Source organism: Myotis lucifugus, unplaced genomic scaffold, assembly GCF_000147115.1.
Source record: "Myotis lucifugus unplaced genomic scaffold, Myoluc2.0 scaffold_40, whole genome shotgun sequence".
NCBI lineage: Eukaryota > Metazoa > Chordata > Mammalia > Chiroptera > Vespertilionidae > Myotis > Myotis lucifugus.
The window spans coordinates 146627-156894 of NW_005871088.1; the positions used below are offsets into that span (position 1 = coordinate 146627).

The window sequence follows — 10268 nt, forward strand, 5'->3', positions numbered from 1 at the left end:
AGGGCGGGAAGGAGGAGACCTCTTGTCCCGGCTCTGCGCTCGCCCGGTCTGGCCTGACGGGGAAGGGCCGCCGCTCCGGGTTCATGAGGCCTGGCGCGGCTGCGGGGCCTGGGAATGGCGTGAGGCCCCCCCTTCCTCCGCGGCGACCCTGGAACCCTCCGGGCGGATCGCGGGCCTGTCAGTTGCGGGCGCGCCCCTCCTTCCGTCCCTCCCTCCCTCCCGGGTTCGCTCCTGAGCTCTGCCCGTGCCCAGTGCAACAACTTTCTAGACTCCCAGGTAGGGAGAACCCCCGGGTCAGCCCTGTCATCTGCTCTAACACCAAATACTCGGCCGGTGTGGGAAAAGCGGCCGGCCTCGGGGTTCCCTGCCCTGCCTTGGGGAGCCTCTGCACAAACTCTTCTGAACCTTCAAGCAGAAATGGCGTGGGACCTGGGCCAGACCCGTCTTGCAGAGACTCAAAGCCGCCCGCCCGTACTGGAAGGACAGGGTCAATGGCCCGTAGCCACCTCTCCCTTCTGAACTGATTCATGCCACCCCCGTGATTTCAGTCCCGGGTGTCTTCATCTTTTCCTTGTGACTCCCCTCCACTTTGCTCCTCACATACCCCCTCTGGTTTTCCTGCCTCTCTCTTCAGCGGTGGGACACAAGGCTGGACCAAAGCCTCCAGGGTAAGTGACCCAAACTTCAGCGGAGGCCATGGCGTCCCAGGGCACTAGGGTAGAGACTTGCCCATGGATGAGCCTTGGCTTAACCTGCCTTCCACCCACTAATTCCCCTGCTCCCCAGCCTCACATGAGGGAGACCAGGGCCAAAGACTAATAGGACCTAGAGAGGCAGGTGCCTCTTCCAGGACTGGGACACCGCAGGGCATGAGGTAACCAACAGTAGTGATGAAAACCCACTGTGACCCCATCCTGGTTGCGCCAGTTCCAGCTGGTGATGTGACAATAGGGTGGGGCCGCCCAGATAAAGAAATGGAAGGCGGTGTACCGCCTTCTTTCACCCTGAGGCACCCCACCCCCCTAGAAGCATTCAAGTCCCACTGGGAGTTCCAGGCTCAGGTCGGATTGCATGTGGGCATGGGGAAGAGTCCGAGCAGAGCCCTCAGACGTGATACAGAGGCTCTAGGAACTCAAATTCTAGGACTGCCAGAGGAGTGGAAGCTCAGCTGGGAGGAAACCCCCCCCCCCAGCGGCTATGTGGCCCTCTCTGAGCCCCTCCTGCTTCTCCTTCCAGCAACTTCCATGGGGAGAGGGGACCTGCACCCTTCCAGACCCTCCATCACACCACTGTCAGCAGGTAGGATAGGCCAGATATCCATGGCAACACCTTTTACAATTGCATGTCGGTGGCGGACGTCAGCTCTTGGGGCCTTTATCCTGATGGTCACCTGCTGCCCAAACCACTTTGCTGATTGCTTTCTGCCTGCTAGTTGGCACTCAGTCGCCCTAACCTGCTCTCCGATGGCCTCTCAGATCTGGCCTGAGCCACTATTTCCCATCAGCACCCTTTCTTTCCTCGGGCTTGTCTCCTTGTCACCCCTGGGCAGCCTTTCAGAGATTTCATCCTGGTTGTGGCACAGCTGCAGCCCGCTGTAGCTGTGTCTTTTTAAAAATACATATTTTGCCCTGACCAGTTTGGCTCAGTGGCTAGAGCGTCGGCCTGTGGACTGAAGAGTCTCAGGTTCAATTCCGGTCAAGGGCATGTACCTTGGTTGCAGGCACATCCCCAGTGGGGGTTGTGCAGGAGGCAGCTGATCGATGTTTCTCTCTCATCGATGTTTCTAACTCTCTATCCCTCTCCCTTCCTCTCTGTAAAAAAATCAATAAAATATATTTTAAAAATATACATATTTTAATTGATTTTTAGAGAGAGAGAGGAAGGGAGAGGGATAGAGAGATAGAAACATCGATGAGAGAGGAGAGCCCCCACTGGGGATCGAGCCCACAACCTGGGCGTGTGCCCTGACCGGGAATACAACTGGCAGTATCTTGGTTCCTGGGTCAAAGCTCAATCGCTGAGCCATACCAGCTGGGCTATAAGCTGTGTCTCTAAGACGGTGGAAATCAGCCTGGTGGTGACAGGATTGGGAGTGACTTTCCTGAACCCCTTGATATCAGGACATCTCTGCAGGGTCACCGTGCTGGGGGCAAGCCCAGGGAAGTCAGGGGGGAGGCCAGGCCGACTGGGAACTCCCATCTGTAGGTGGCCCCTCTGGGTTAGGGATGGCAAGCTTGAGGCAGTTGCGCTAGGGGATGGGACAGCTGGATGACACTCAAGAGCCAGCACTAGACCTTGCCTTTCTGTTCCAAGGTTTGGGGCAGGGGACCCCGCTGAGTCTCTCAGCAGCGGACTTCCAGGTCCCCATGCTCCTGGGCTCACCAGTGCTCGCCCTCACCAGCCACTTCCCTGTGTCCCTTCTCTCTTTAGGAAGAGCTCTCTCATCAAGGAAGGCCCCACCCATGGACCCTTCTCAGGACAACCCAAAGGCACCAGCGAGGCTGCTCTCCTAAGCCACAGAGGGCCTGGGCACACCATCCTCTGCGAGGAGCCATGGTGTTGCCGACAGGCAGCTCCCAGCTGAGGTCTGGCCCGGGAGGGGGCAGTGGCTGCAAAAGCCCCCGAGGCATGCTCAGGGCTGCCCTGCTGCTTGCCAGCCTATCTTGGGGGGTACAGGGAACAGCCATTGCCAACCTCAGCTCAGCTCTGGGCCACCCTGGGCCACTGCCAGGGGGCCCCTACTTGAGCATTGGGGACGGCTCCGTGGTGGAGTTTGAGTTCCCAGAGGATAGCGAGGGCATCATCGTGATCTCGAGCCAGTACCCAGGCCAGGGCAATGGGCCAGGGCCCAGCCCCACACTGAGGGTTACCTCCTTGGCCACAGAGGTGCTGACCATCAAGAACGTGAGTGCCATAACCTGGGGCAGTGGGGGCGGCTTCGTGGTGGGCATCCACTCGGGCCTGGCTGGGCTAGCCCCCCTCCACATCCAGCTTCTGGACCCCAGTGAAGCCCCACCCACGCTGATCGAGGAGCGGAAAGATTTCTGCATCAAGGTCTCACCTGCCGAGGATGCCTCCGCCACTGTTGGCACCGACCTAGTCCACTTGTCAGAGAACCCGATACTCTACTTCCTCCTGCCTCTCATCTTTGTCAACAAGTGTTCATTCGGGTGCAAAGTGGAGCTGGAGGTCCTGAAGGGGCTCCTGCACAGCCCCCAGCCCATGCTGCTCGGCCTGTTGGGCCAGTTCCTGGTCATGCCATTCTATGCTTTCCTCATGGCCAAGGTCTTCATGCTGCCGCAGGCCCTGGCTCTGGGCCTCATCATCACCTGCTCGTCACCTGGTGGCGGGGGGAGCTACCTCTTCAGCCTCCTCCTCGGAGGGGATGTCACCCTGGCCATCTCCATGACCTTCATCTCCACGGTGGCTGCCACTGGTTTCCTGCCACTGTCCTCTGCTGTGTACAGCCGCCTGCTCAGCATCCACGAGACACTCCACGTGCCCATCTCCAAGATCCTGGGGAGCCTGCTGTTCATCGCCATCCCCATCGTTGTAGGTGTGCTGATCAAGTCCAAGCTCCCCAAGTTCTCGCAGCTGCTGTTGCAGGTCATCAAGCCGTTTAGCTTTGTGCTGCTCCTGGGCGGCCTCTTCCTGGCCTACCGCATGGGGGTCTTCATCCTGGCGGGCGTCAGGCTGCCCATCGTGTTGGTGGGCCTCACCGTGCCCCTGGTTGGCCTCCTGGTGGGCTACTGCCTGGCCATGTGCCTGAAACTGCCCGTGGCCCAGCGGCGGACAGTCAGCATCGAGGTAGGGGTGCAGAACAGTGTGCTGGCCTTGGCCATGCTGCAGCTGTCCCTCCGCCGCCTTCAAGCCGACTACGCCTCGCAAGCCCCCTTCATTGTGGCGCTGAGCGGCACCTCGGAGATGCTGGCCTTGGTTATTGGGCACTTCATCTATAGCAGCCTGTGCCCAGTTCAATGAGGCCCCTGGGTCAAGCTTTTGCCACCCCCCTGCCCCTACCCTACCCCCACCGCCCCTACAGTTCTTGTGTACCAAAGGCCTTTAGTTCTCATGCACTATGCACTCAGAAAAATCCAGGCTTATTTTTGTTACTGGTTTTTTTATTCTCCAGCTTTCAGTGCCAAAGAGGCCATGCTGAGTTACGTAGGCGGGCACTGCCCAGAAAATATATTTCAATAAAAGAGAGAAGCAAGCTTGGGTCTCTTCCAGTCTCTGCCCTTTGGGGCCTGAGGGTGGGGGCAGAAGGGTGTTGACTGAGTAGGTGTGGGCCAGGGTGGAGGACTGGCTCAGGTGACACGGTGACCTCTGCACACACTTTCTCAGCCTTTCTTCTCCACGCTTCCCTTCTGTTAGAGGTGGGCCTCTGCTCTAGAATGAGCCGTGGGAGAATGAGAGCAGAGGCCTGGCTCCCCGCCTGCTGCCAAGCTCACTTGGCTTCCCGCCGCCACACTGGGAAGGAGGAGGCAGAAGGCCTGTGGCCAGTGTGGCAAGCTTGTCACGGCGGGGCCCTTTGTGGACCAGAGAGGCAGACTGGGTGACGGCACCGACCAGCTAGCTACTCCAGCTGCTGCTAACGCGGGGCGAGCCAGGCCGTTCGCGGGGCGGGGCGGGGCGAGCGGGCTCTGGCCCTCCCTCCTTCCCACCCCCAGCTCTCCACGGAGCCCACCTGGCCCAGCTCGGTCCTCCCCCTCCGGGCGGGCCCGTCCGCACGATCGCAGTGGTGGGTTTGTCCCCCGGGGCGGTCCCTGTGCGGGGAGGAAGCGGGACACCGAAGGGACTCCTCCTCCAGCAGCCACGAGGGCAGGGCGGGCCGGAGGCGGGGCCAGGGCGTCGGGCGCGCCCTCTCGCTGCTTCCGGTGGCGGCGGGCGGTTCCGGCGCGCGCCCAGGGCGGCGGCGCGCGGTAGGGGGCTGAGGGGTGCGTGTTGGCCTGGGTGGACGCCGCCGCGGCCGCCATGCAGCTGACGGTGAAGGCGCTCCAGGGCCGTGAGTGCAGCCTACAGGTAGCGTTCCCAGGCCCCGCGACCCCCTCCGCGTCCGGGGCTGGGCTGAGGGTGGGTTTCGGGCGGGCGGGCAGCCGCGCCGGGGAGGCCTAGAGAGCCGCCTTCATCGGGGGCCGCGGGCTCAACCCCTGCTCCCGCCCTCGGCCTGGCCAGGTGTCGGAGGATGAGCTGGTGTCCACGCTGAAGCATCTGGTCTCCGAGAAGTTGAACGTCCCCGTGCGCCAGCAGCGGCTGCTGTTCAAGGGCAAGGCCCTGGCAGGTAACGGGGCGAGGAGGCGGCCGGGGAGACATGCACGAAATCGTGGTCGGGTGTCCAGGCCGAATTAGGGCTGGGGCATCGGCCACTTGACTCTCGAGGCGGTGGCTGACCCCTCCTCAGCCAGATGCCACAGCAATCCCTGAGGCCGCCCCCACCGCCGTGGGTCATGACCTCATTGGTCTCTTTTGGGCAGATGGGAAAAGACTCTCCGATTACAGCATCGGGCCCAATTCCAAGCTCAACCTCGTGGTCAAACCTCTGGAGAAGGTGTTACTGGAAGAAAGTGCCACACAGAAACTGGCCGAGGCCCCGCCCTTGCGCCCACCCGCCTGGCAGCTGATCGCCAAAGTCTTGGCCCGCCACTTCAGTGCGGCAGATGCCAACAGGGTCCTAGATCAACTACAGAGGGTGAGAAGGGTAGCCCCACACGCCCACTCCTGTCCCAGCTGCTCCCACCTGCCTCTGGCCTGGTGTACCCCCTTTGGCACCCCCTGAATCCTCCTGGCCTTCTCTCCTCAGGATTATGAGAAGTCCCTGAGCCGCCTGACCCTGGATGACATCGAACGTTTAGCTAACCGCTTCCTGAACCCCGAAGTCACTGAAGTTAAGGAGAAGGGATTCTCTAAATGAGATTCACGGAGTGTGGGGATGAGCCTGGCCAGGCTGCAAGCTGCATGTAGCATTAAATGTGTCCTCATGTTGCAATTTGGCTTATAATACTAGCTGGTGGGTACCCAGGAACCTGTACCCAGCTCTTGCGAGGTGCCAGGCACCGTTGAAAGCACTTGACCTGGGTTGGCTCCTCCACCTCAAACAAAAGGTCGGACGGCCGAGACTCCTTGCAATGAAGTGAGGGAGCCTGAACCCAAGTCCAGCCAACTTCTCTAAGTGCCTCAGGATGAGACCTCTGGCAGGTCCAACCTGGGTGGGAGGCCGAGTGCCAGCCAGTCCTGGGCCCCCCAGCTGCTGCAGCCAGTGTGCATGCAATGAAGGAAAAGCAGCTTGGGGAGTCGGGGGTGAACATCACCCAGCTCTGTGGTGTGACCTCAGACAACTCCCTGTGCCACGTTGGTCCCCGCCATTGACTGCCCAGTGAAGGCCACTCCTTAAACCTCACTCAGTTTCCTTCATCCTGACTCCAGACCGGGGGCGGGGCGGGGTGGGTGTCTGCAGCGGTCCTCTCCTTTATGTTCCATAAACTGAGGCCAGCAGCCAAGCAATAGCCAAGCATGGCCCAGAGATGGGGTGTCCTGGTCCTTCCTGTCAAGCTCTTCCCTGGGCACCCTCTGTACTTGACTCCCGCTGGACACGGGTAGTTCCTGCTCCTTAAGGATGACGGGTGACTGGCTTGAGGTCACTCATCAAGGCAGTGCCAGAGCCAGGCCTCAGCTGGGCCCCCATGCCATGTGCTCACCCATAGAATGGAAGCAGACCCTCCCCCCACCACGTGTGCACAAGGGCTTTCTCTTTGCACGCCCCTCGCTGCCCAAAAGGAAACCTCGGAGTGCCAGGGAGCGGGCAGAAGCACAGCCTGGTGGCACTGGTCCTCCCACCTGCCTGGTATGTGGGCACTAGAGTTCACCTAGGCACCTGCTCCTTGGAGGAGGTCACCAGGGCAGTTGAGGCTGGAAGGAAGCCGTGTGCACAGGAGGATGGATACCTGAGCCCTGCCACCCTCCCTGCCTGAGGCCCTGGGCTGGGAAAAAGGACAGAGGCCTTATGGGCAAAGGATTTGAAGAGCAGACGGAAGCCCCTGGCCCCACCTGAGAGCTGGGAATATCAAACAGCAGGGCCTGCGTGGGAGCCCGTGTGATCTAGCAGCTCACGTGACAGACTTGCCAACGCCCTCCTTTATTCTGAGTCAGGAATTTTATGTTGAAATTTTCAATAGCACTAAAGGTGAATGTGAGACTTTGATCCAAAAAGAACTATTTCAGCCAGGCTGCTTTTGGTTTCCCATCATTGGTTTAACCATAAAGGAAAGTGGTTTAAACAATAAAGGAAACTTACTGGTTTACAAAACTGAGAAGTCCAGGGGTATTGGCAGCAGATGAACAATTTTACCAAATACCCAGTTTCTTCCTACCTCCCCTCTGTGCTCTGCACTGTCTGCTTCACCCCAGGCTGCCGCCTCAGGAGCAAAGATGGCTGCCTGTAGCTTCCACTGAACCCCTCGTTCATAGCCAGCACCTTCTCGCCCTGTAGCATAGCTTCTTTCTCACATGCTTCCAGCAAATAAACTCTCATTTTTATTGCTCAGAACTGGGTCGTGCCTCCAATCATTTTGTCCAGGGGCGGGTAGCGGTGGGTAGTGGGGGGCCAGCCACCCTGGGCACGCATGTGCTGTGGATGGGGGAGGGAATTCTCAACAAAAGCCAGGTCCTTGGGGAGGGGAAATGGTGGCCCCAAGTGACAACTGTCACTGCAGGGGGAGCAACATGCAGATGCACGTTTCAGACAGACCCTAGAGGTGGACGTTGAGTTCCTTGTGCCAGTGCCTCCCGGCTTGGGGGTGACAGCCATCTGGTGGTTAGGAGACATCTGGCCAGTTGGACACGGGGGTCAGGAACTCAGCAGGGTGATCAGGCAGAATGTAGAGACAGGAGTGGGGTCCAGGGTGTGTGATGGGAGCCTCAGTAAAGGAAGAGCTGATGGAGCCAGGCCCAGTCTGATTCCAGAGCCGTCTGCAGCCTTCTGTGATCGGGGTTACCTGTGGACAGAACGTCCTAGAACCTGTGAAGACGGATGAGGTGGCTTCCCAGAGAGTGTGGCGTGAGAAGGGGAGAGGACTGGGCCTTGAGGAACTTCACCAACTGGAGATGAAATAGAGGCCAGGAACAACCCCGATGCAAGGCCACAGGGAGAGCTAGCTCAGTGTCAGGCGCCAAGAATGCCCTTCCACCGGGCTGCCAAGAGGCAAAGTGAGGGCAGGCCAGAGCCTCCTCTGCATTAGTAACCAGAAGGTCATTGGCACCCTGGCCACTGTGGCTCAGTGGTTAGTGTCAGCCTGTGCACCAGAGGGTCCCAGGTTCTATTCTTGTCAGGGGCACATGCCTGGATTTCAGGGGCACATGTGGGAGGCAACCGATCGATGTGTCTCTGTCACATTGAAGTTTCTGCCTCTCCTCCTCCTCCTCTGCCGGGGTCCAGCCCCGGGGGTCCAGGGGTTCCCAAAGGTGTGGACGGAGTCGGCGAAGAATGTTTCACACGGAGACAGCGTTCAGAACTCTCTAGCTCTCTTTAGTCTCCGTGGATCTTCCTGTGCCTGGCTGAGGCCACAGAGAAAGATCCGGAGGCAAACTGAGCCTTTATTTTTATAGTCAGAGGTAAACAAGGTAGTGGTTACCAAAGTTACGCTGTTCTTGTGAGTTTCACTTGTTTTTGTTCTTGTTGCACTTCCCTCAGCCCATTAGCTTCCCAGATAAGATCTAGGGGGCGTCATAAGGTCAAGCCTAAATATGCTAAGAGGGCTGTGCCCTCTAAGCTGGGACTTGTTTGTGACTTTGCCCACAGGTTAGTCCGAGGCTTAACCCTATATTGGCTCCCCACACTCCTCCTCTTCCTCCTCCTCCCCCCTCCCTTCTGCTCTCTAAAATCAATGGAAAAAATGTCCTAGCTCCTCGGATAAGGTTTTTTTTAAAAAAGGTCATTAGCGATGTTGGGGGGGAGGGGGGAAAGATGCAACTACTGCATGGGGAAGGGAGGAGGTGGTGACAGTAACTGGGGACCCCTCATTTTAGAAGCTTGTATGTGGCAAGACAGAGATGGGCAGGTTGGGGAAGGGCAGGCAGGAAAGGGAGGAAATGCTACAGGGATGAGTGATGGGAGGCCCGGCTGGGAAGGGACCAGGAGGCTCTGGTCCAGGCCCCCTGCTGTCATGAGAAGAGACTGGGGACTCCACGTGAGGATGGAGCAGCCACAGGCTGCACTCTGCCTTTGCCCCTAGAGCAGTGATGGCGAACCTTTTGAGCTCGGCGTGTCAGCATTTTGAAAAACCCTAACTTAACTCTGGTGCCGTGTCACATATAGAAATGTTTTGATATTTGCAACCATAGTAAAACAAAGACTTATATTTTTGATATTTATTTTATATATTTAAATGCCATTTAACAAAGAAAAATCAACCAAAAAAATGAGTTGGCGTGTCACCTCTGACACGCGTGTCGTAGGTTCGCCATCACTGCCCTTGAGTCTGGGGATGGCTCCACGGACACCTGCAGGCCCCAATGCTGAGATCCTTCAATAGGTGTCAGAATGTTTACTGCAGCCCGGCCGGCGTGGCTCAGTGGTTGAGCGTTGACCTATGACCCAGGAGGTCACGGTTCGATTCCCGATCAGGGTAACATGCCCAGGTTGCAGGCTTAATCTCCAGTGTGGGGTGTGTACGAGGCAGCCGATCAATGCTTCTTTCTTATCATTGATGTTTCTATCTCTCTCCCTCTCCCTTCCTCTCTGAAATCAATTTTTTAAAAAAGTTTATACTGCAATCCCCAATTTTAGTCCAGCATCACAGTTCTTTGCCACCTTCCCTTATTCCAAAGTGAGAATTTTCATTCCCGGAAACACGGATATATTTACTCATTGGCTCTACCAGAGAGAATCTGTCTTAAAGCACACCCAAAATAGCTTCACAGTCACCTCATCGCTGCCATTGCCGACAACAAACACCCTAAGAGTGAAACCGGTGCCTTTTGTCCTGAGAATATATCCCATGAAGGGAGCACAGTCAGACAGCTGAGTTTAAAAGGCACTTGAATCCTTTGTCTCTGTGCGGTTTTGTTATAAATTGGTTAAGCAGTTAGACTCATTTGTTTTTATTCAACTTTAGCATTTGATTTTCTCACTCTTTCAAATGTATTTTTGGGCATTTAAAATATTTACAGCCTGGCCAGCGTGGCTCAGTGGTTGAGCGTCAACCTATAAACCAGGATATATATATATATATATATATATATATATATATATATATATATATATATATATATAT

At 57.2% G+C, this 10268-nt stretch overlaps 2 protein-coding genes across 4 annotated transcripts; both read left to right on the forward strand.

Moving 5' to 3' along the window:
• Nucleotides 1–6: 6 nt before the first annotated feature.
• On the forward strand, nt 7–4214 carry SLC10A3 (solute carrier family 10 member 3). Of its 3 annotated transcripts, XM_006087645.2 has the most exons (3): nt 7–668; nt 1237–1299; nt 2431–4214. In XM_006087645.2, the coding sequence occupies exon 3, from the start codon at nt 2554–2556 to the stop codon at nt 3979–3981; it is 1428 nt and encodes a 475-aa protein (XP_006087707.1). In that variant the 5' UTR covers nt 7–668; nt 1237–1299; nt 2431–2553; the 3' UTR covers nt 3982–4214. The 3 variants fall into 3 exon arrangements, with proteins under 3 accessions (XP_006087707.1, XP_006087709.1, XP_023608765.1); XM_006087647.2 differs by lacking the exon at nt 1237–1299; XM_023752997.1 differs by lacking the exon at nt 1237–1299 and having other exon boundaries at nt 7–276.
• Nucleotides 4215–4873: 659 nt separating this feature from the next.
• UBL4A (ubiquitin like 4A) lies at nt 4874–7543 on the forward strand. Its single transcript, XM_006087649.3, has 4 exons — nt 4874–5022; nt 5176–5281; nt 5475–5689; nt 5801–7543. Exons 1-4 carry the CDS (start codon nt 4975–4977, stop codon nt 5909–5911), a joined length of 480 nt encoding a protein of 159 aa, XP_006087711.1. The 5' UTR covers nt 4874–4974; the 3' UTR covers nt 5912–7543.
• The last annotated feature ends 2725 nt before the right edge of the window (nt 7544–10268 follow it).